At 43.3% G+C, this 26,185-nt stretch overlaps 1 protein-coding gene across 1 annotated transcript in view; it reads right to left on the bottom strand.

The window, feature by feature from the left end:
* LOC137332231 (uncharacterized) overlaps positions 1–24,419 on the bottom strand; it is a 32,930-nt gene extending 8,511 nt beyond the window's left edge. The window contains exons 1-4 of the mRNA XM_067995926.1: positions 24,308–24,419; positions 22,867–23,001; positions 13,308–13,395; positions 8,654–8,882 (exon numbers count right to left, since the gene is read on the bottom strand). Of these exons, the coding sequence (XP_067852027.1) occupies positions 8,654–8,882; positions 13,308–13,395; positions 22,867–23,001; positions 24,308–24,419 (564 nt within the window). The remainder of the gene's footprint in view (positions 1–8,653; positions 8,883–13,307; positions 13,396–22,866; positions 23,002–24,307) is intronic.
* Positions 24,420–26,185: the final 1,766 nt, after the last annotated feature.

Genomic DNA, 26,185 nt, shown 5'->3' with positions numbered 1-26,185 from the left:
GACAGCACTGAACTTGTTTTTATTGCAGAAAACACATAGGGGACAGTGGTAAAACTCTCATAACATGGATGCAAGCAGGTTAACTTTGACTTCATATTTTTAGTGTTTTAAACTTAAATAAGGGCAATTATGAGGGCATGAAGACAGAGCTGGCAAAAGTGAACTGGGAAATTAGGTTAAGTGTTAGGTCAGTAGAGATGCAGTGCCAGACATTTAGAGATATTTCATAACACTCAGCAAAGATACATTTCAGTGAGAAAGAAAGACTCTAGGGGAAGGATGTACCATCCGAGGCTAACTAAGGAAGTTAAAGATAGTATCAAATTGAAAGAAAAAGCATACAATTCCACGAAGATTAGTGGCAGGTCAAAAGATTGGACAGAATATAAAAAACAGCAAAGAATCACTAAGAGAATAATAATGAGGGAGAAATTAGAGTACGAGAGAAAGCTTGCTAGAAATATAAAAACAGATAGTAAGAGTTTCTACAGGTATTTAAAAAGGAAAAAAAGTAAAGTGAGCGTTAGTCCTCTGGAAAGTGAGTCTGGGGAATTAATAATGGAGAATAAGGAAATGGCAGATGAATTGAACAGATATTTTGAGTCCGTCTTCACTGTAGAGGATACAAATAACATGCCAGAAATAATTGTGAATCAAGAGGTGAAAGGGAGGGAGGAACTTAAAACTTTTACAGTCACAGGGAAAGGGTTTGAAAAAAATTAGAACTAAAAGCTGACAAGTCCCCAGGTCTTGACAGACTTCATCCTAGGGTCTTAAAAGAAGTGGCAGAAGAGATAGTAGATGCATTGGTATTAATTTTCCAAAATTCCCTAGATTCTGGAAGGGTCCCATCAGATTGGAAAATAGCAAATGTAACTCCTCTATTCAAGAAAGGAGGAAGACAGAAAGCACGAAACTACAAGCCAGTTAGCTTAACATCTGTCATAGGGAAAATGCTGGAATCTATTATTAAGGAGGTTATAGCAGGGCACTTAGAAAATCTCAATGCAATCAGGCAGAGTCAACATGGCTGTGAAAGGGAAATCGTGGCTAATTTATTAGAGTTTCAGGTTGGCAAGATGCAAGGAGTGGAGTGCCACAGGGATCAGTGCTTGGGCCTCAACCATTTACAATCTATATCAATGACTTGGATGAAGAGACCGAACGTATGGTTGTTAAATTTGCTGATGACACAAAGGTAGATAGGAAATTAAGTTGTGAATGGACATAAGGGCCCCGATATTACCTGGGAGGCAGGTTGTCAGCGGGGTGACTGGGTGCGCGGGTAACCTGCCCAGTCAAATCGGTGCATTCCCCATGTGATTGCAGGTAAATTGAAGCCACTTACCTTGGCTTCCAGGTTGCCCATCGGAACCCTGCGCAGCGGGCGGACTGCGCACCCACGTCACAGGCGGTCAGCTGGAGGAGCCCTATTTAAAGGGGCAGTCCTCCAATGCTGCTCCTGCAGCAAACAGCCAAAATTACAGCATGGAGCAGCCCAGGGGAAAGGCTGCCCCCAGGTTTAATGATGCCTCACTCCTGGTCTTACTGGATGGGGTGAGGAGGAGGAGAGAGATCTTCTACCCAGCGGACAGGAGGAAGTGGCCTGCCTCTGCCACCAAGAAGGCCTGGCTCGAGGTGGCAGAGGAGGTCAGCAGCACCAGCAACATATCCTGCACCGGGATACAGTGCAGGAAGCGCTTCAATGACTTAACTGGGTCAGCCAAAGCGAGTACACTTGCTCATTCTCCTACACTCCGTCTTCCACATCACCACCCCCACCCTTCTGCACTGCAAACACGACTCTATCACATCACTCCTCACACCCACTCACCTCCCCAGTACTCATCCCACCAATACCACTCAACCCAATCCTCATACAATGTCATGGCTCTGTCTCATACTCACCCTCTGATGCATCTCTTTCACGGTCAGCCTCACCCAAACCATTGCATTCAGCGGTTGGTGAGTCACCACACACATAAGCACGCGGAGACACTGGTGGCAAGGGCAGCTGTGGAGAGTCTGCCTCGGTGGGAGCACTCTTCTCCAGGCTCTGCTCAGCTGGACACAGGTGCTGAACCCTGGGGGCCATCGATGAAAAGGAGAATGATCGAGGGGCAGCAGCACATTTGCGAGGTGCCGGAACAGGTGCCACGCGCACTCTCTACAATCGCGCAGAGGATGGAGGAGTCCAACTTCTGCATGAGTGGAATGGTGGCACAGGTACAGGAGGGGATCTCAGATACTGTCACAGGGACGTAAGGGCATCTCTGAGATACCGTCACAGGTAAGTGCGGGAATGTCTGCAATGGAGGGAAGGCTAGCCTCCATCGAGCTTCAAGCATGGCTCACCAATGAGTCCATCGAGGCCCTGACAATGGCCCTTCGGACTCAGGGTGAGCAACTTTCTGCCGCCTTAAACAGGCGGGCAGATACACTAGCACTGGCTTCACAAACTGTTGTCCAGCAGGGTGGTAAGAGTGACGTGGGCCTGGCCCAGGAGAGGGATGATGGCAAAAGGGGACATGGAAGTGGGGACGCCACTCAAAGCGCTTCCACGTCTCACCTGTTGCCCTCCTCTCAACCAGTACCCACAACGCTGCCTCCTCTCCAGGTGGTCGAGTCTGCCCCTGCACAGGTGGAGCAGTCTTTGGAGGGGCCTCACGGGCACTGAAACCCAGAGAGCGTCGACCCAAAGCATTTAATCGGTCAAGAGAAAGATCAGGAGAACAACAGTGATAGGGGATTCAATAATCAGGGGAACAGACAGGCGTTTCTGTGGTCACAGACGTGATTTCAGGATGATATGTTGCCTCCCTGGTACAAGGGTCAAGGATGTCACTGAACGGCTGCAGGACATTCTGAGGAGGGAGGGTGAACAGCCAGAGGTCGTGGTTCATATCGGTACCAATGACATAAGTAGAGGGATCAGGTCCTGCAGGCAGATTTTAAGGAGCTGGGAAAGAGATTAATAAGCAGGACCTCAAAGATAATAATCTCCAGATTACTCCCAGTGCCACGCACTAGTGAGCATAGAAATAGGAGGATAGAGCAGATGAATGCGTGGCTGGAGAGATGGTGCAGGAGGGAGGGCTTTAGATTCCTCAGGCATTGGGACCGGTTATAGGGGAGGTGGGGCCTGTACAAGCCGGACGGGTTACATCTTAACAGGGCTGGGACCAATATCCTCGCAGGGAGTTTTGCTAGTGCTGTTTGGGAGGGTTTAAACTAGCATGGCAGGGAGATGGGAACCGGAGTGTAGATTCAGAAGGGAAAGGAGCAGAGCTGGAAATGGAAAGCAGAAAATTAGTAAGCGAGCTTGGAAGGCAGGGGAAACAAAAGGTTAGAAAATAGACAACAAAGGAGTTTGGCAGTGCTAAATGGTGTATACTTCAATGCAAGGAGTGTGGTGAAGGCAGCAGATGAGCTGAGGGCACACGTAGATCGGTGGAAGTATGATACCATAGCTATTACTGAAACATGGCTTAAAGAGGGGCAGGAATGGCAAGCTCAATGTTTCTGGTTACAGGGTTTGCAGACAAGATAGAGAGGAGGGATTAAAAAAAGAGGGGGGGTGGCAGCATTGCTAAAGGAAACAATTACAGCTGTGAGGCGGGATTAAAAGTTAGAAGGATCATCAAATATGGCCATATGGGTTGAGCTAAAGAACAAAAAAGGGACAATCACACTACTGGGAGTATACTATAGACCTCCAAGCAGTCAGAGGGAGATAGAAGAGCAAATATGTAGGCAAATTTCTGAAGTGCAAAAACAATAGGGCAGTAATAGTAGAGGATTTCAACTATCCTAATATTAACTGGGATAGAATCAGTGTAAAAGGTATTGAGGGCACAGAATTCTTAAAATGCATTCAGGAAAACTTTTTAGCCAGTATGTAGCAAGCTCAATAAGAGAGGGGGCAGTTCTGGACTTAGTTTTAGGGAATGAAGCTGGGCCGGTGGAAGGGATATCAGTGGGAGAGCATTTTGGTCGTAGTGATCATAATTCAGTTAGATTTAGCATAGTTATGGAAAAGGACAAAGATAGAACAGGAGTAAAAGTTCTCAATTGGGGAAAGGCCAATTTTATTAAGCAGAGAAGTGATTTAGTAAAAGTGGACTGGAAACAGCTACTTGAAGGTAAATCAGTGTCAGAGCAGTGGGAGTCATTCAAGGGGGAAAGATAGTGAGGGTTCAGAGTAAATATGTTCCCACGAAGAAAAAAGGGTGGGAATGCCAAATCTAGAGCCCCCTGGGTGTCAAGGAGTATACAGAGCAGGATAAGACAAAAAAAGGGAAGCTTATGTCAGACATCGAGAGCTCAATACTGCAGAAAGCCCAGATGAGTATAGAAAGTGCAGGGGTGAAATTAAAAAGATTAGGAAAGCAAAGAGAGGGCATGAAAAAATACTGACAAGTAAAATCAAGGAAAACCCAACGATATTTTATAAATACATAAAGAGCAAGAGGATAACTAAGGAAAGAGTAGGGCCTATTAGAGACCAAAAAGGTAACCTGTGTGTGAAGGCAGAAGACATGGGTATGGTTCTTAAGGAATACTTTGCGTCTGTCTTCACAAAAGAGAGGGACAATGCAGAGACATTGTAGTTGAGGAGGAGTGTGAAATATTGGATGGGATAAACAGTGAAGAAGGAAATATTAAGGGGATTAACATCTTTGAAACTAGATAAATCGCCAGGCCCGGATGAAATGTATCCCAGGCCATTAAGAGAAGCAAGGGAAGAAATAGCAGAGGCTCTGACCATCATTTTCAAATCTTCTCTGGCTACAGGCATGGTGCAGGAGTACTGGAGGACTGCTAATGTTGTACCGTTGTTTAAAAAGGGAGTAAAGGATAGATCGAGTAATTAGAGACCAATCAGCCTTACCTTGGTGGTGGGAAAATTATTGGAAACAATTCTGAGGGACGGTATAAAGAGTCATTTAGAAAGGCACAGATTAATCAAGGACACTCAGAATGGATTTGTTAAGGGAAGGTAGTGTCTGACTAACTTGATTGAATTTTTTGAGGTGGTAACAAGGAGGGTTGCTGAGGGTAACACATTTGATGTAGTCTACATGGATTTTAGCAAGGCTTTTAACAAGGTTCTGCATGGCACACTGGTCAGAAAAGTAAAAGCCCATGGGATCCAAGGGAAAGTGACAAGTTGGATCCAAATTTGGCTCAGTGGCAGGAACCAAAGGGTAATGGTTGATGGGTGTTTTTATGACTGGAAGGATGTTTCCAGTGGGGTTCTGAAGGGCTCAGTACTAGGTCCCTTGCTTTTCGCGGTACATTTAAGTCCAAATCATTTAATATAAGGGGCATGATCAAGAAGTTTGCAAATGATACAAAAATTGGCCATGTGGTTGATAGTGAGGAGGAAAGCTGTAGGCTGCAGGAAGATATCAATGGACTCGTCAGGCGGGCAGAAATGTGGCAAATGCAATTCAATCTGGAGAAGTGAGAGATAATACATTTGGGGAAGGCAAACAAGGCAAGGGAATACACAATAAATGGAAGGATACTGAGAGGTGTAGAGGAACAGAGAGACCTTGAGTGCATGTCCACAGATCCCTGAAGGTAGCAGGACAGGTAGATAAGGTGGTTAAAAAGGCATACGGGATACTTTCCTTTATTAACCGAAGCATAGAATATAAGAGCAGGGAGGATATGCTAGAACTGTATAAAACACTAGTTAGGCCACAGCTTGAATACAGCGTACAGTTCTGGTCACCACATTACAGGAAAGATGTGATTGCACTAGAGAGGGTACAGAGGAGATTTAAGAGGATGTTGCCAGGACTGGAGAATTTTAGCTATGGGGAAAGATTGGATAGGCCAGAGTTGTTTTCATTGGACAGAGGAGGCTGAGGGGTGATTTAATTGAGGTGTATAAAATTATGAGGGACCTAGATAGAGTGCATAGGAAAAACCTATTTCCTTAGCAGAGGGGTCAGTGACCAGGGGGCATAGATTTACAGTAATTGGTAGAAGGATTAGAGGGGAGCTGAGGAGAAATTTTTTCACCCAGAGGGTGGTAGGGACCTGGGACTTGCTGCCTGAAAGCATCATAGAGGCAGAAACACTCAACTCATTTTAAAAGTACTTGGCGGTGCACATGATGTGCCATAACCTACAGGGCCACGGACCAAGTGCTGGAAAGTGCGATTAAGCTGGATAGCTCTTTTTCCGCCAGCACGGACACAGTGGGCCGAATGGCCTCCTTCTGTGCGTAACTTTCTATGATAAACACAGATAGAGATAAGCAAACACTATGGGGCGATTGTTCCTGTGCTGATGGGGCTATGAATACATCATCGGTGGAAAGCAGCTCTTCAGGACTAGTGTATATTCTATAGTTAGATAGATATTCTGCTGTTTAATTCAACTACTTTTAGGGTCAGGGAGGTATTTCGCACACATCTTTCTCTCAGGAGACTGCGTAACAAAGTTCACAATAGTGTAATTGTGTAAATTGTTCATGGAAGAAAATAGAATAGCCTTTTCCATCAACAGGAATTCAAAAGGGAAGGTCGTGCTTAACCAACCTTATTGAATTCTTTGAAGGAGTATCAAAGAGTAGATAAGGGTAATACAGTAGATGTATTATATTTAGATTTCCAAAGGCCTTTGATAAGGTACCACATAGTAGATTCATGACTAAGTTCAGAGCATGTGGAGTCGGGGACAGGTTAGAGAATGGATAGCAAGCTGGCTGGAAAACAGAGAGAAGGGATTAAAGGTATTTACTCAGACTGGCGGAAGATGGGAAGTGGTGTTCCACAGGGATTGGTGCTGAGACCATTGTTGTTCACCATTTACATAAACGATTTGGACTTGGGAATGGGAAGTACAATTTCAAAATTTGTGGATGACACCAAATTGGGGATACAGTTAATACCGAGGAAGACTGGAACAAAATACAAGATGACGTTAATAAACTTGCAGAATGGGCGTGTAAATGGATTTCAATATAAGTGCGAGGTGGTGCATTTTGACAGGAGAAATAAGGCCAAACACTATGGGGCAATTGTTCCTGTGCTGATGGGGCTATGAATATAGCCCTTGGAAAAGTCTAAATGAGATAGAGTAGCAAAGAGATCTAGCGGTACAGATTCACAAATCATTAAAAGTAGCAACACAGGTTAACAAAGCCATAAAAATTGCAAACAAAGCACTGGGGTTCATTTCTAGAGGAATAAAATTGAAAAGCAGAGAAATTATGTTATTGTATGAAGCACTGTGCACAATTCTGGTCGCCATATTACAAAAAGGATATAGGAGGTACTGGAGAAGGTGCAAAAAATATTTACAAGGATGATACCAGAACTGAGAGATTATAACTATCAGGAAAGATTGAACAGGCTGGGGCTCTTTTCTCTAGAAAAAAAGGCTGAGGGGTGACCTAACAGAAGTCTTTAAAATTATAAAGGGGTTTGATAGGGTAGACGAGGAGAAAATGTTTCTGCTTGTGGGGAATCCAAAACCAGGGTCATAAATATAAGATAGTCACAAATAAATCAAATAAGGAATTCAGGAGAAACTTCTTTACCCAGAGAGTGGTTAGTATGTGGAACTTGCTACCTCATGGAGTAGTTGAGGCGAATAGCATAGACATATTTAAGGGGAAGCTAGATAAGTACATGAGGGAGAACAGAATAGGAGGTTATGATGATAGAATTAGATGAAGTAGGATGGGAGGAGGCTCTTGTGCAGCATAAACCCTGGCATAGGCCAAATGGCCTGTTTCTATGCTATAAATTCTATGTAATTTTCTTACGTTCTTATTTCTCAATCCACCCACATTGCTGTACAATGGCTTGTACTGACTAATGTATTATCTAATCTAATACAAGATAGAAGGGGCAGATACATCCTAACTGCCAATTAATAATGGTACCTGTAGGTCTAAGACTTGATGTAAGACAAGTAGTTTGACAGCAGAGGCACTGGAAAGGATACAGCTGTGTCTCATCAGCATAAATGTGTAGACTGACCCCATCTTCTTGCCACCAACTCCATACACCTCCCTGCTTGTTTGCTTAGGCTGAACCAGGATGTACAAAATTCAGCATTTTTTTTAGACTCAATGTACAAACCTCATATCCTCTCCATCATCAAGGCTACTTATTTCCACCTCCATAATGCCACCTCCATCCTTAACTTAGCCCCACTGCCACCAAAACCCTTATCCAAACTTTTGTCATCTCTAGGCTTGTCTTTTCCAATGCCCTCCTTGTTGGGCTATCGACCTCCACCCTCCGAATTGTCCAAAACTAACACCCACATCCTGTCTTGCATTAAGCCCTGCTTGGCCATCACTCTCATCCTTGCTGCCACTAAATCCTCCCCTCCCCCCCAAAAAATCTAATTTCAAAATCCTCTTCCTCATCCACAAATCACTTCACAGCCTCAACTCTATCCTATATCTCTTCAACCTTCTTCAATCATACATCCCCTCCAACCTTCTGGTCGCACCCATCCACTCCACTTTCGATGGCACAGCCTTTAGCTGTGTTGGCATTCCTTCACCAAACCGCTCTTTCTCTAACTCTGTTACTGCCTTTAAAAGTCTTCTCAAAACCCAGTTCTGATGAAAGGTACACACTTGAAATGTCACTTGTTTTTTTCATAGCTGCTGACTGACCTGTTCTGCTCTGTGTTTCCAGCATCTTCGGTTTTTGCATTTCATTTGCAGTTTTTCCTTTTTCTCAAAGCTAATTTCTTTGACTAAGCTCTTGGTCACCTCTCCTAATCCTCCCACAGAGTCTTGACATCTGCTCTTTTTCTGCTCTGTGAAGTATGCTGAGATTTTTTTTTCTATGTTAAAGGCACTATATGAAGGCAAGTTGTTATTCCTGATAAAGAGCAGAAATCTAAAAGAGATATATCAATTTGCAGTTAATATAAGTTTTCAAATATGCCACCCCATCTATTATTGTAGCAAACAATATAAAGTTGAAGTAATATTATAAAGCTTCACCTATTTTTTTTTTGGGGGGGGGGTACAGGTTAGAGGGGAAAGAGAGAAGAAAAACAGTACTTATTAGACTCAGGGTTGACCATAATCCAAACAGCTAATGGTTGACTATGATATAATAAATATTTCCTTGAGTAAGCTGACCTAAAACAAACAAGCAAGTTTGCTCACAAGTATAAGCATCTAGATCACAGTCAATCATTTATTATTTTTTTCCCATTGATTTGAATCACTTTGTTTACATAGTTTCACATTTTTTGTTTACATAGTTTCACATTTTTAAATTAACTTTAGGAAACACATTTAAATAGAGAGCAGTTTGGTATTCCCAATTAGTTCATGAAAATTGTATCTCACGGCCCTCTGGAGATGACCATCAATATCTTGAAAGATTCCTCAACAAAGATGAAGTATTAAATTCATGGGGCGTCTCAACTCCAAATATGACTAAATTCAGCAGGATGAACATTTTAGCCTCATATCTGACTATAGATAAAAATTTCTGTATTCAAAATTTATATATCAGCCACTTTTAACTTTTAGGTTCTGTACAAGAGCTGATAGTGTCAACAGGCCAGCAATGACTAAGTGTGAAATTATAAAAAGGCAGTTCCAAACAAGTGTACTTAAGCATATTTTTTGACCATTTAAAAGGTTAAGGACACTCCATGGGGACATCAATGATTTGGATGAGGGGACCAAATGTAATATTTCCAAGTTTGCTGATGACACAAAACTAGGTGGGAATGTGAGTTGTGAGGAGGATGCAAAGAGGCTTCAAGGGGATATAGACAGGCTAAGTGAGTGGGCAAGAACATGGCAGATGGAGAAATGTGAAGTTATCCACTTTGGTAGGAAAAACAGAAATGCAGAGTATTTTTTAAATGGTGAGAGACTGGGAAATGTTGATGTTCAAAGGGACTTGGGTGTCCACTGAAAGCTAACGTGCAGGTGCAGCAAGCAAATGGTATGCTGGCCTTTATTACAAGAGGATTGAGTACAGGAGTAAAGATGTCTTACTGCAATTATATAGGGCCTTGGTGAGACCGCACCTGGAGTAGTGTGTACAATTTTGGTCTCCTTACCCAAGAAAGGATATACTTGCCATAGAGGGAGTGCAACAAAGGTTCACCAGACTAATTACTGGGATGGTGGGATTGTCGTATGAGGAAAGATTGAGTAGGCTAGGCCTGTATTCTCTAGAGTTTAGAAGAATGAGAGGTGATCTCATTGAAACATACAAAATTCTTACAGGGCTCGACAGGGTAGATGCAGGGAGGATGTTTCCCCTGGTTGGGGAGTCTAGAACCAGGGGTCATAGTCTCAGAATAAAGGGTAGGCCATTTAGGACTGAGATGAGGAGAAATTTCTTCACTCAGAGGGTGGTGAATCTTTGGAATTCTCTACCCTAGAGGGCTGTGGAGACTCAGTCATTGAGTACATTCAACACAGAGATCAATAGATTTATACACATTAATAGCATCAAGAGATATGGGGATAGTGCAGGAAAATGATGTTGAGGTAGAAGATCAGCCATGATCTTGTTGAATGGCGGAGCAGGTTCGTGGGGCTGCTCCTATTTCTTATGTTCTTATGTACTTGGACTACCAAATCTCTTTCCTCCTGTATGGTTCCTCACCATTTGGAAAATACTCTGATTTATCTTTCTTGAGTCCAAATTGGATGACCTCACAATTGCCCACATTGAAATCCATCTGCCATAGTTTTGTCCACTTACTTACTCTATCTATGTCCCTTTGCAACTTCCTGCTCCCATTTGCACAGCTTACTGTCCTCCTAACTTAGTGTCATCTGCAAACCTGGATATACAACTCTCTATTCCTTCATCCAAATCATTAAAAAGTTGAGGCACTAGAACTTATCCCTGAGGAACACCACGCCAATCAGAGTACTTGTGCAACACTACACCTTGAACAGAACTCTCCCTGTAGACATTAAATTCTGGGGTAGAAATCGCTTGGAGCGGCAAACCAATAGTGCTCACCACTCCATAGATTTATACTAACCCACAAACTTACCGCATTCTTTTCTTCGGCCACTTCCTCAAATAGGAAGCGGAGAAGAGCCCAGCGTCAGTTTGGGCAAAACTAGGACCCTGGGGGAAGAGAGAGGTTCGATCTCGCCCCTCAACTAATCAGATCGCAGCATTTTTGACAGCTGCGTTCGCTGTTTCTGTGGTCTTGGAATGTTAAACCAGGAAATAAAAGGTACAACAGTTTAAATCAATATAAAAACAGTTATAGACAGCGAAAAGAGAGGGTAAGAAATAATTGAATTAAACAAAAGATACAGAAGGAAAACATTAAAAAAATAATTTTTAAAAATGAGTAATGAGACTTCACATTTTTAAAAGTTAAATTTTAGTTGTTTGGCAGTCTTTAAGACTTACCGCATTGTTAAAACTTAGTTTAGACCTGTATTTTTCAGTGTACCTGTTTGGTGGCATAATTAGTTACTTTCCAGTTAGGCAGGTAAGCAAGTTTGCACTTTTTCAATGATTTCTCTGATTGCAGGTGTGCCACGTCCCTTTAATTTGAAGCTGTCATATCACTGGCAAACCACTAGGAGCAAGTTCCAGATTTCTGCATTTCAATGTTCTTGAGCGAATGCCAGAACTTGCTCCTCCATTTCACCACTAACAACGGAGTGCACTGTTGAGCTCTCCATTACTTCTCAATCACTTTCTGCCCCATTGTAAACACCAATAAGGGAAAAGTAAAGCACTAACATTTCAAAAATATTTCAATGGGACAGTTGGATAACATTAGAAGATCTTTAGGCAAATTTAGTTCCTAGAATAGTAATGACAATCTTAGGTCAAAATCCCCAACATAATTCCATCATGCTGCCTGCCACTACCAGATGCCATAACTAATACAGCACAGACACTATTTTGCAATTTTAATCTGTTGTCCTCTCTCCTTTTCAGATTTATAGATAAACAACAGTTGTAACACCTGTCCTATGGGTGACATCATTGCATCAGCAATGTCTTCACACCCTCTTCTGTGCATAAACACAGACCTGCTGCCTGTATCCTATCCCACACCAGGACCCATTCAACTATCATCCCTGTCCTTGCTGACCTGCATTGGCTCCCAGTCCCCCCACCCCCAACACCTAATGTTTAAAATCCTCATGTTAAAATCCCTTCATGGCCTCACCCCTCCCTATCCCTGTAACCCCCCCCCCATCCCCATAAATCTCAATTCCTCTGACTCTGGTCTATTGTGCATCCTCCCCCACTCTAAGACCCACACTCCAAGGCTTCCTCCCTAAACACCTTTACCTCCCTCTCCCCTCCTTTATCTCTGGGTCTATTTATTTCTGTGAAGCACCTTGGGACATTTTTTTTAGGGACAGAAAAACCAGAATAAGCCATTCAATTAGGTCATGGCTGATTTGCACCTCAGTACCATTTTCCCACCTTTGCTCCACGTCCCTCGATACCCTTACCTAACAAAAATCGATCATCTCAGGTCTTGAAAGCTCCAATGATCCCAGCATCCACGCCCTTGTCTACTCAAAGGCGTTATATAAATGCAAGTTGTTCTGATTGGGAATGAGTCGCCATTGGTAAGAGATGAGTTTTGAGGCATTCCCTCTCTCTCTTCCTCCCTCCCCCCCCCAAACCCCCCTGGTTTTAAACCCCATTTGTTGTGTGTTGAAGGTTTTGAGCCTCTCTCCGCTGGGGACGGGAACCGCGCGCCGCGCGAACCGTTACTGCCGTCGGGCCACAACAAAAAACTTAAAGAAAAGTTACTGGTACTGAACCGGCAGCTGCCACTCACACTCGGGTGCCTCTTGGCTTGAGAGACCATGAGCCGGAACATGTCGAGGGGGTCTGCGGGCGGGCGGGCGGCGGTTTCACTCACTCTCCGGGGGTTTCACTCACTCTCCGGGGGTTTCACTCACTCTCCGGCGGTTTCACTCACTCTCCGGGGGTTTCACTCACTCTCCGGCGGTTTCACTCACTCTCCGGCGGTTTCACTCACTCTCCGGGGGTTTCACTCACTCTCCGGGGGTTTCACTCACTCTCCGGGGGTTTCACTCACTCTCCGGGGGTTTCACTCCTTCGCCTCTCACTCCCACAAAGTCACAACGACCCCCAGCAACAGGACCCCACCTGGAGTTGACCAAACACACTGCCTGGGCAAGGGCTTAAAGTGAGGGGAGAAAAAAAGAAAGAGACCCTGGGGCAACTCTGAGAAAGATCAAAGTGACAGCACTTAAAACATATTTAACTACAGTAACATAACATGGAAAAAGAAAAAGAAAAGCTGGTGCAACAGCAACTCACCTGTGCCCGGCAAATATCCAGTTGGATCTTAGGGGTCCTCTTCCAGCTAACAGGAATGTTATCCAAAAATACCCGTTAGGGGGCGGGGCTTAGGTAGGGGCGGGGCTTGGAGCAGCCGGCTTGTGGGCGGGGCTTGGAGCAGCCGGCTTGTGGGCGGGGCTTGGAGCAGCCGGCTTGTGGGCGGGGCTTGGAGCAGCCGGCTTGTGGGCGGGGCTTGGAGCAGCCGGCTTGTGGGCGGGGCTTGTCAGGGGCGGGGAGCGGGTCAGCGATTGGACTAGCTGGTGTGTGGGCGTGGCCATTTAGTAATTGGATTGATTGACTAGGCCAGAAGCTGGGGCGGGGCATAAACTCTCATAAAGGGGCGTGTCTTGAGAAAAGTGAGGTCACCTTAGTTCATTGATCTTCTTTGAGGGTGTTTCGTTTAGTGTCAGCAAATGCATAGACGGTCAGGCTGTATACCTTATTTTAGCTTATGTAGATTATGTTAAGTGTCAGTGACAAATTTACACCTGCAATGCAGCCAAGCGAAGGAACTCAACAGAGTGCAGGATCAAAATTCCATCATACCACTCAATGGTGTGTTACTGCTCCAAAGTGCTGCATTAATAATTTGCCTCAAAAAGATCAAATTATACTTAATTCTATAGATTGAAAATATGAACAAATAAAAGAGTCACTTACTTCAAGGGGGTCTTTTCTTGGTTGAAAAATATAACCTAATTTAAATGAAATGTATCCCAGATTCCTGTTCAAGCTTTGAGAGCATTATTTCAACATCCTTCGACTTGAGTATAGCGGGCCTTTGAGGCACAAAACATTAAACAATTCAACCAGCCTACCATTGTACTTCCCCACATCAACTGCAAAAGCAGCACAGTCACTGACTGGAATATTCACCTAGCTTTGGTTGGATGATATCGAAAAAGATATTAAAACATTTAAGATAGAAAGGGGGGAGATAATTGATAAACTAATCAAATTTAGGGAGGATAGGACCCCTGGCGTGGATGGATTGAATCCGCGAATATTAAAAGAAGTTGAGAAGATAGCAGAGGCACTGTTAAATATATATAAAAATTCACTAGGAAAGGGAATAGTGCCAGAGGACTGGCGGACAGCTAATGTGATTCCTATATTTAAAAAAGGAGATAGAATAAGTCCAGGGAACTATATACCAGTTAACTAAACATCAGTGGTAGGAAAGATAATGGAATCTTTATTCAAAGATGTAATAGAAACACATCTAGAGAATGAAAATATAATAAAGAATAATCAGCACAGATTTCAGAAGGGAAAGTCATGCTTGACCAACCTTATTGAATTCTTTGAAAAAGTCACAGAAAGAGTAGACAAGGATAATGTAATAGATGTAATATATTTGGATTTTCAAAAGGCCTTCGATAAGGTACCGCATTGTAGACTCATGACTAAGGTCAGCATGTGGAGTTAGGGGGCAGATAACAGAATGGATAGCAAGTTGGCCACAAAACAGAAAACAGAGAGTAGGGGTTAAGGGTAGCTACTCAGACTGGCAAAAAGTGGGAAGTGGTGTTCCACAGGGATCAGAGCTGGGACCACTGCTGTTCACAATTTACATTAAAGATTTGGATTCAGGAATCGGAAGTACAATTTCAAATTTTGCGGACGACACCAAATATAGTTAATACAAAGGAAAAATGCATCAAAATACAAGAAGACATTAACAAACTCGCTGAATGGGCATGTAATTGGCAAATTAATTTCAATATAGATAAGTGCTGAGGTAGTGCATTTTGGTAGGAAGAATAAGGAGGCCACATACAGCTTGGATAAATGGACTGGAGGAGCAAAGGGATCTAGGGGTACAGTTAGACAAATCACTAAAAGTAGCGACGCAGGTTAATAAGGCCATAAAAAAGGCAAACCAAGCACTAGGGTTCATTTCTGGAGGGATAGAGTTGAAAAGCAAAGAAGTTATGTTAAACTTTTACAGAACCTTGGTTAGACCACACTTGGAGTACTGTGCACAGTTCTGGTCTCCATATTATAGAAAGGATTGGAGAAGATGCAAAAAAGATTCACAAGGATGATGTCAGAAATCAGAGGATAGCCTTATCAAGAAAGGTTGAATAGGCTGGGACTCTTTTCTCTAGAAAAGGGAAGGCTGAGGGATGACCTGATTGAGGTCTTTAAGATAATGATCTGATGGTTTGATTGGGTTGACGTAGAGAAAATGTTTCCACTTGTGGGGGAATCCAAAACTAGAGGTCATAAAAATAAAATAGTCGCTAATAAATCCAATAGGGATTTCAGGAGAAACTTCTTTACCCAAACAATGGTAAGAATGTGGAACGTGCTACCACAAGGAGTAATTGAGGCAAATAAGGAGAAGCTAGATAAGCTCGTTAGGGAGAAAGGAATAGAAGGGTACCCTGATAGGATTAGATGTAGTAGGGAGGGAGGAGGCTCGTGTGGAGCATAAACGCCAACATAGACCAGTTGGGCCGAATGGCCTGTTTCTGTGCTGTAGTTTCGATGTAACTCGATGTGCTAACTTCTCACTGCCTGTGCTCCGGAAGATTGTGTTGCTCCTATGGTTTGTGCAATGCTAATCCAGGTGTATGGTTTATTGCAGAACGCAAGAAGGTCAACTGCCAAACTGGGAGTCTCCTGGGAATTCCTAGACTCTTGATCTGTCTAAAATTTTCATTGAATTTGAATGTATTTTTACTGCCAATTACAGACTTTCCAACTTACCGACATCTAACCTTCAGAGTCCACGAACCACTTTAGTTTCAAGTTTCTGCTCAGTGCTAAATTTTTTCTTGGGTTGGATGCAATAGGATATTTGAACCATTGTGGGAAAAATACTTAGCTGATAATGAATTCTTTACATCATAGAACATCAAGATGATATTTTAAAATATATATATATATATATCTGTACATATAATAGTTTCAGAAGAGGACTGAATACTATGAAGAATACACTTCAAGCTTCAGCAAATCAAGAGTTAAAATCCTGTAACAAATGTCACCTTTGGGAGAACTGGTGCAGAGTACTATTACATTTTATAATTATTGTAAAGTGTTAATATTTAATATTTAATACCTTTAATTCTAGTAGTCATGATAATCAAAAGCAATGACTTAATACAAAGGCTAAAATGTTGAAAATGTGTACCAGAAAGAATTTAACGATTTGAAGTTGAGAAGGCTTATCCTAATATCATCTAATTAGTTGAAGTGAGTTAGAATCTATCAATTTTGCTATATTAGTTTAAAGGAACGGTTTTACTGATGATCCCTTTATATCCTGTTAATTATTTTTCTATTAATTATTTCAGATATTTTTATATTCATCGGGTGAGGAATACGAGTTATTCAAATTGTTCCATTGGTTAAATCAAATTTACACCCGTGGCAATATAAATTCAGTTTAAATATTATAGTCATAAAACAGTTGCACTGTTTCCACTGAGATTTAGTCAAGATGGTGGTCCACTGGTGGAGTGACAAGCCAATTCCAATATCACTCCTAGAGTTGATACAATTTCCCTAAATTTGATAGTTAGGCAGTAATGAGGGTAAGCTGCCATTACTCAGGTTCCTCATGCTTGGTTGCTAGCGAGGAAGAAATTTATTGGTATTAGGAAGAAAGAGAAGATAATTGTGCTCCTCACCTTAGCACAGCATTTCTTGTGGGTCCATGAACAATGGCACAAACCCAAGTTCTGAACTGCCACACCCACTGCGAGGTACCATTTGAAGCACTGCCCTTTTGCACACAGTCTTTCATTGTTTTTAAGCTGCAGGCATACTTTTAAAGGTGGAGGTAGTACCTGAAGAGCAGCAAACAGATGCTGAGGCATCCAGGACAAAGTGCTCATCAGCTGTTAGGGTTTCTTAGTAAAGTCAGCAGCCAGTGATGCAGAAGAGCCATCCACTCAGTGCTTTTTCTCCTTCAAATCATACAGATAGAGCGCTGAGAACAGCTGAGAGGAGCCGAGCGGAGCGGAGGGAGCGTCCGATAAAAGGCGGGATTTCAGAGCGCTGAGAACAGCTGAGAGGAGCCGAGCGGAGCGGAGGGAGCGTCCGATAAAAGGCGGGATTTCAGAGCGCTGAGAACAGCTGAGAGGAGCCGAGCCGAGCGGAGGGAGCGTCCGATAAAAGGCGGGATTTCAGAGCGCTGAGAACAGCTGAGAGGAGCCGAGCGGAGCGGAGGGAGCGTCCGATAAAAGGTGGGATTTCAGAGCGCTGAGAACAGCTGAGAGGAGCCGAGCGGAGCTGCGACCGAGTTCGAAGTGACGTCAGGAATCAGATCGGGACGCGACACAGGGGAGGCACCTGATTGGTGAGTAGGTTCAGGTGAGTATTTCTACTTATCTACAGTAACTAAAGTAAAAAGAAAGGGAAGGTCTGCAGGTCTTATAGGAAGTAGCGTTTTTTTTTAGTGAATCAAGGTCCCGAGTGTAGTTAACATTCTCTAAATTAAGAACAATTTAAAGGAGTAAACTCCTTAAAGAGAGTGGTAAGTAGTTTTTCTTTCCTTATTTTTCTCTTGACATTGTAGTTGTTGTTAAACTAACTTAAGGGTTAAGTCATGGCAGGAGATCCCAGAGCCGTGTCATGTTCCTCTTGTGGGATGTGGGAATTCAGGGATCCTTCCTGTATCCCTGATTCCTTCACCTGCGGGAAGTGTGTCCAGCTGCAGCTATTGTTTGACCGCTTGACGGCTCTGGAGCTGCGGATGGATTCACTTTGGAGCATCCGCGATGCTGAGAAAGTCGTGGATAGCACGTTCAGTGAGTTGGTCACACCGCAGATAAAAATTACTGAGGGAGATAGTGAATGGGTGACCAACAGACAGAGGAAGAGTAGGAAGGCAGTGCAGGGGTCCCCTGCGGTCATCTCCCTCCAAAACAGGTATACCGTTTTGGATACTGTTGGGGGAGATGGCTCACCAGGGGAAGGTGGCAGTGGCCAGGTTCATGGCACCGTGGCTGGCTCTGCTGCACAGGAGGGCAGGAAAAAGAGTGGCAGAGCTATAGTGATAGGGGACTCGATTGTAAGGGGAATAGACAGGCATTTCTGCGGACGCAACCGAGACTCCAGGATGGTATGTTGCCTCCCTGGTGCAAGGGTCAAGGATGTCTCGGAGCGGCTGCAGGACATTCTGGAGGGGGAGGGTGAACAGCCAGTTGTTGTGGTGCATATAGGCACCAACGATATAAGTAAAAAACAGGATGAGGTCCTACAAGCTGAATTTAGGGAGTTAGGAGTTAAACTAAAGAGTAGGTCCTCAAAGGTAGTAATCTCAGGATTGCTACCAGTGCCACGGGCTAGTCAGAGTAGGAATGACAGGATAGCTAGGATGAATACGTGGCTTGAGAGATGGTGCAAGAGGGAGGGATTCAAATTCCTGGGCCATTGGAACCGGTTCTGGGGGAGGTGGGACCAGTACAAATTGGACGGTCTGCATCTGGGCAGGACTGGAATCAATGTCCTAGGGGGAGTGTTTGCTAGTGCTGTTGGGGAGGGTTTAAACTAATGTGGTAGGGGGATGGGAACCGATGCAGGAAGTCAGTGGGAAATAAAGTGGTGACAGAAACAAAAGGCAGTAAGGGAGAGTGTACAGAACATGACCGGACAGATGGTCTGAGAAAGCAGGGCAAAGACCAAGGGAAGTCTAGATTAAACTGCATTTATTTCAATGCAAGAAGTCTGATGGGCAAGGCAGATGAACTCAGGGCATGGATGGGTACATGGGACTGGGATGTTATAGCTATTACTGAAACCTAGCTAAGGGAGGGGCAGGACTGGCAGCTCAATGTTCCAGGGTACAGATGCTATAGGAAAGATAGAGCAGGAGGTAAGAGAGGAGGGGGAGTTGCATTCTTGATTAGGGAGACATCACGGCAGTAGTGAGAGGGGATATATCCGAGGGTTCGCCCACTGAGTCTATATGGGTAGAACTGAAAAATAAGAAGGGAGAGATCACTTTGATAGGATTGTACTACAGACCCCCAAATAGTCAACGGGAAATTGAGGAGCAAATATGTAAGGAGATTACAGACAGCTGCAAGAAAAATAGGGTGGTAATAGTAGGGGACTTTAACTTTCCCAACATTGACTGGGACAGCCATAGCATTAGGGGCTTGGATGGAGAGAAATTTGTTGAGTGTATTCAGGAGGAATTTCTCATTCAGTATGTGGATGGCCCGACTAGAGAGGGGGCAAAACTTGACCTCCTCTTGGGAAATAAGGAAGGGCAGGTGACAGAAGTGTTAGTGAGGGATCACTTTGGGACCAGTGATCATAATTCCATTAGTTTTAAGATAGCTATGGAGAAGGATAGGTCTGGCCCAAAAGTTAAAATTCTAAATTGGGGAAAGGCCAATTTTGATGGTATTAGACAGGAACTTTCAGAAGTTGATTGGGAGAGTCTGTTGGCAGGCAAAGGGACATCTGGTAAGTGGGAGGCTTTCAAAAGTGTGTTAACCAGGGTTCAGGGTAAGCACATTCCTTATAAAGTGAAGGGCAAGGCTGGTAGAAGTAGGGAACCTTGGATGACTCGGGAGATTGAGGCACTAGTCAAAAAGAAGAAGGAGGCATATGACATGCATAGGCAGCTGGGATCAAGTGGATCCCTTGAAGAGTATAGAGATTGCCGGAGTAGAGTTAAGAGAGAAATCAGGAGGGCAAAAAGGGGACATGAGATTGCTCTGGCAGTTAAGGCAAAGGAGAATCCAAAGAGCTTCTACAAATACATAAAGGGCAAAAGGGTAACTAGGGAGAGAGTAGGGCCTCTTAAGGATCAACAAGGTCATCTATGTGCGGAACCACAAGAGATGGGTGAGATCCTGAATGAATATTTCACATCGGTATTTACGGTTGAGAAAGGCATGGATGTTAGGGAACTTGGGGAAATAAATAATGATGTCTTGAGGAGTGTACATATTACAGAGAGGGAGGTGCTGGAAGTCTTAACGCGCATCAAGGTAGATAAATCTCCGGGACCTGATGAAATGTATCCCAGGACGTTATGGGAGGTTAGGGAGGAAATTGCGGGTCCCCTAGCAGAGATATTTGAATCATCCACCGCTACAGGTGAGGTGCCTGAAGATTGGAGGGTAGCAAATGTTGTGCCTTTGTTTAAGAAGGGAGGCAGGGAAAAGCCTGGGAACTACAGACTGGTGAGCCTGACATCTGTAGTGGGTAAGTTGTTAGAGGGTATTCTGAGGGACAGGATCTACAGGCATTTGGAGAGGCAGGGACTAATTAGGAACAGTCAGCATGGTTTTGTGAGAGGAAAATCATGTCTCACGAATTTGATTGAGTTTTTTGAAGGGGTAACCAAGAAGATAGATGAGGGCTGTGCAGTAGACGTGGTCTACATGGACTTCAGCAAAGCCTTTGACAAGGTACCGCATGGTAGGTTGTTACATAAGGTTAAATCTCATGGGATCCAAGGTGAGGTAGCCAATTGGATACAAAATTGGCTTGACGACAGAAGACAGAGGGTGGTTGTAGAGGGTTGTTTTTCAAACTGGATGCCTGTGTCCAGCGGTGTGCCTCAGGGATCGGTGCTGGGTCCGCTGTTATTTGTTATTTATATTAATGATTTGGATGAGAATTTAGGAGGCATGGTTAGTAAGTTTGCAGATGACACCAAGATTGGTGGCATTGTGGACAGTGAAGAAGGTTATCTAGGATTGCAACGGAATCTTGATAAATTGGGCCAGTGGGCCGATGAATGGCAGATGGAGTTTAATTTAGATAAATGTGAGGTGATGCATTTTGGTAGATCGAATCGGGCCAGGACCTACTCCGAGAACAAAGAGATCTAGGAGTACAGGTTCATAGCTCCTTGAAAGTGGAGTCACAGGTGGATAGGGTGGTGAAGAAGGCATTCGGCATGCTTGGTTTCATTGGTCAGAACATTGAATGCAGGAGTTGGGATGTCTTGTTGAAGTTGTACAGGGCATTGGTTAGGCCACACTTGGAGTACTGTGTACAGTTCTGGTCACCCTATTATAGAAAGGATATTATTAAACTAGAAAGAGTGCAGAAAAGATTTACTAGGATGCTACGGGGACTTGATGGTTTGACTTATAGGGAGAGGTTAGATAGACTGGGACTTTATTCCCTGGAGAGTAGGAGGTTAAGGGGTGATCTTATAGAAGTCTATAAAATAATGAGGGGCATAGATAAGGTAGATAGTCAAAATCTTTTCCCAAAGGTAGGGGAGTCTGTAACGAGGGGGCATAGATTTAAGGTGAGAGGGGAGAGATACAAAAGGGTCCAGAGGGGCAATTTTTTCACTCAAAGGGTGGTGAGTGTCTGGAACGAGCTGCCAGAGGCAGTAGTAGAGGCGGGTACAATTTTGTCTTTTAAAAAGCATTTGGACAGTTACATGGGTAAGATGGGTATAGAGGGATATGGGCCAAGTGCAGGCAATTGGGACTAGCTTAGTGGTATAAACTGGGCGACATGGACATGTTGGGCCGAAGGGCCTGTTTCCATGTTGTAACTTCTATGATTCTATGATTCTATGATACATTAAAATGCCATACAATGAAGGGATTATGGGCTGCTGGCTGTTTTCTGGATAACACTGATTGACCTGCATGACGATGTTTTTGTGGTCAGATATCAATTGAACATTAATTAAGTTCAAATCCTTTCTCTTCATGAAGGCTATGGGGTTGATACGAAGAGCTCTGATGCCCACCTGGGTGCCATGTGTGACTCTTTGCATCTGAGGTAATCATGCCACCCAGTACAAATTGTGCTTCCTGTACAGCTGATGCTTCTTTTCCACAGGAAAAGTAATAAAGGTGTCCCCCCATGTAAACATAGTGTTTGTCACTTGCTTTATATCTGTTTGTACTGCAGTCTGCCTGATATGGCAAAAGCTCCTGGAATGGCTTGGAAGGATGCAGTAGCAAAACCAATTAATATATAGGGCAAAATGCAGCCACTGGAACAGTAAACTGATTTTTTTTAAATCTTCAAAAAAACTTATCTTTTTCCTTTAAGACATCTACTTTAGCAGTGAATTCCAGGGATTCCTGCTGCACCCAACTTCAATGGGTAAAACCTGGGTTGTGGCAAAATTAAGAGGTTGAAAATTTAATCCATCTGTAAAATATTAATGGTCTTGTGTAAAGCACACACCTGTAAGCATTACACTCATAGTTATTGCCTGTCACACGATGGACATCACACTTTGACATATTCTCTGACTCATTATGACCAATCCCACGGGAAATGTGCTAGCATTGGATTTAAATATGTTAATGAACCCATATGTTAGTACCACATCATTATTTTAGCCCAAATTACACCTTATGAAATCGAGCACATAACGAATCAGGAGGTGACATGTCCAATTTTATGACCTCAGAATGCAGCATGGGGGGCCTTGCCAGTGACATGTGGCCTAGCAAAATTCACCCTCAAATAGCACTCTAAATAATGATAAGGTTTTCCAAACTACCATTGTATTTCAATTCCATTGTACTGCAAGCTCTCTTAATAATGGCACTCTAAATAATGATAAGGTTTTCCTAACTACCATTGTATTTCAGTTCCATTGTACTGCAAGCTCTCTTAAAAAGAATGTTGCGCCCTTCCTTAAAATGACAGTCAGCTATTTGTTGCTCGGTCAATTTTTCCCGTTGCTTCTTAGCTTTTGTCACCAGCAGGGTATCTGTGACAGACAAAGTGTCTTTCACAGGTGAAGATTTGCTGTGACTAGTAATTAAAATGGTCAATTGTGCCCTTTCCTCAGGGACTGTTCCTGCTCCTCCAAAATGGTTATTGCCCCCTCTTAAAAAGACTCACCCACGCCCCACACTGTCCTCTCCCAATGACCAATGACGTTCTTTGTGACTGGAAATATAGGAACATGAGTCAACTATTCAGCCCCTCGAGCCTGCTCCACCATTTAATTAGATCATAGCTGATCTGTACATAAGAACATAAGAACTAGGAGCAGGAGTAGGCCATACAGCCCCTCGAGCCTGCTGCACCATTCAATAAGATCATGGCTGATATTCTACCTCAACTCCACTTTCCCACCCTATCCCCATATCCCTCGATTCCCTTAGTGTCCAAAAATCTATTCTGCTTTTCTATTCTTCCTACCAAAGTGGATAATTTCACATTTCCCCACATTATACTCCATCTGCCACCTTCTTACTCACTCACTTAACCTGTCGATATCCCTTTGCAGCCGCTTTGCGTCCTCCTCACAGCTTACTTTCCCACCTAGCTTTGTATTGTCAGCAAACGTAGATACATTGCACTCGGTTCCCTGTGTCTAATTCATTGATATAGATTGTAAACAGCTGAGGCCCAAGCACTGATCCTTGCGGTACCCCACTAGTTACAACCTGCCAACCCGAAAATGACCCGTTTATCCCTACTCTCTGTTTTCTGTCTGATAACCAATCCTCAACCCTTGCCAATATATTACCCCGAATCCCATTAGCCCTAATCTTGTGTAACAACCTCTGTGTGGCATCTTATCACATGCCTTTTGAAAATCCAAATATATTACATCGACTGGTTTCCGCTTATCTACCCTGCTAGTTACACCCTCAAAAAAGTCTAATAGATTTGTCAAACACAACTTCCCTTTCATAAAACCGTGTTGACTCTTTCTAATCATATTATGATTTTCTAAGTGTCCTGTTACTACATACTTAATAATAGATTCTAGCATTTTCTCTACTATTGATGTCAGGCTAACTAGCCTATAGTTCCCTGTTTTCTCTCACTTTCCTTTCTTGAATAGTGGGGTTACATTTGCTACCTTACAATCCACGGGGATCATTCTAGAATCTAGGGAATTCTGGAAGATCAAAACCAATTTAACCATTTTTTCTGCAGCTACCTCTTTTAAAGCCCTATGATGTAAGCCATCAGGTCTAGGGGATTTGTCGGATTTTAGTCCCATTAATTTCTCCAGTTCTTTTTCTTTACTAATCTTAATTACTACTTAAGTTCCTCACTCTCATTAGATCCTTGGGTCCCCATTATATCCGATATGTTGTTTATATCTTCTACTGTGAAGACAGATAGAAAATATTTGTTTAACGTCTCTGCCATTTCCTTATTCCCCATTATAATTACTCCTGTCCCAGCCTCTAAGGGTCCCATGTTTACTTTCGCTAATCTCTTCCTTTTTACATACTTGTAGAAGCTTTTACAATCTGTTTTTATATTTCTTCCTAGTTTACTCTCATATTTAATTTTCTCCCTCTTTATCAATTTCTTGGTCATCCTTTGCTGATTTCTAAAACCCTCCCAATCCTTAGGCTTACTACTCTTTTTAGCAACATAAGAACATAAGAAATAGGAGCAGGAGTAGGCCAATCGGCCCCTCGAGCCTGCTCCGCCATTCAATAAGATCATGGCTGATCTGATCCTAATCTCAAAACTAAATTCATGTCCAATTTCCTGCCCGCTCCCCGTAACCCTTAATTCCCTTTACTTCTAGGAAACTGTCTATTTCTGTTTTAAATTTATTTAATGATGTAGCTTCCACAGCTTCCTGGGGCAGCAAATTCCACAGACCTACTACCCTCTGAGTGAAGAAGTTTCTCCTCATCTCAGTTTTGAAAGAGCAGCCCCTTATTCTAAGATTATGCCCCCTACTTCTAGTTTCACCCATCCTTGGGAACATCCTTACCGCATCCACCAGATCAAGCCCCTTCACAATCTTATATGTTTCAATAAGATCGCCTCTCATTCTTCTGAACTCCAATGAGTAGAGTCCCAATCTACTCAACCTCTCCTCATATGTCCACCCCCTCATCCCCGGGATTAACCGAGTGAACCTTCTTTGTACTGCCTCGAGAGCAAGTATGTCTTTTCTTAAGTATGGACACCAAAACTGTATGCAGTATTCCAGGTGCGGTCTCACCAATACCTTATATAACTGCAGCAATACCTCCCTGTTTTTATATTCTATCCCCCTAGCAATAAAAGCCAACATTCTGTTGGCCTTCTTGATCACCTGCTGCACCTGCATACTAACTTTTTGATTTTCTTGCACTAGGACCCCCAGATCCCTTTGTACTGCAGTACTTTCCAGTTTCTCGTCATTAAGATAATAACTTGCCCTCTGATTTTTCCTGCCAAAGTGCATAACCTCACATTTTCCAATATTTTATTGCATCTGCCAAATCTCCGCCCACTCACCTAGCCTGTCTATATCCCCTTGTAGGTTTTTTATGTCCTCCTCACTCTCTACTTTCCCTCCCATCTTTGTATCATCTGCAAACTTTGATATGTTACACTCGGTCCCCTCCTCCAAATCGTTAATATAGATTGTAAAGAGTTGGGGACCCAGCACCGACCCCTGCGGAACACCACTGGCTACTGGTTGCCAGTCCGAGAATGAACCATTTATCCCAACTCTCTGCTTCCTGTTAGATAACCAATCCTCCACCCATGCCAGAATATTACCCCCAATCCAGTGATTCTTTATCTTCAGCAATAATCTTTTATGTGGCACCTTGTTGAATGCCTTCTGGAAGTCTATATACACTACGTCCACTGGTTCCCCTTTATCCACCCTGTACGTTATGTCCTCAAAGAACTCAAGCAAATTTGTCAGACATGACTTCCCCTTCGTAAAGCCATGCTGACTTTGTCCTATTAAATTATGTTTATCCAAATGTTCTGCTACTGTCTCCTTAATAATAGACTCCAAAATTTTACCCACCACAGATGTTAGGCTAACTGGTCTATAATTTCCAGCCTTCTGCCTACTACCCTTTTTAAATAAGGGTGTTACATTAGCAGTTTTCCAATCTGCCGGGACCTTTGCCGAGTCCAGAGAATTTTGGAAAATTATTACCAAAGCATCCACAATCCCTACTGCC

This window comes from Heptranchias perlo, chromosome 2, assembly GCF_035084215.1.
Source record: "Heptranchias perlo isolate sHepPer1 chromosome 2, sHepPer1.hap1, whole genome shotgun sequence".
NCBI lineage: Eukaryota > Metazoa > Chordata > Chondrichthyes > Hexanchiformes > Hexanchidae > Heptranchias > Heptranchias perlo.
Note: the sequence above shows the minus strand (reverse complement) of the source record. Positions and strands in the feature narration are given on the sequence as shown.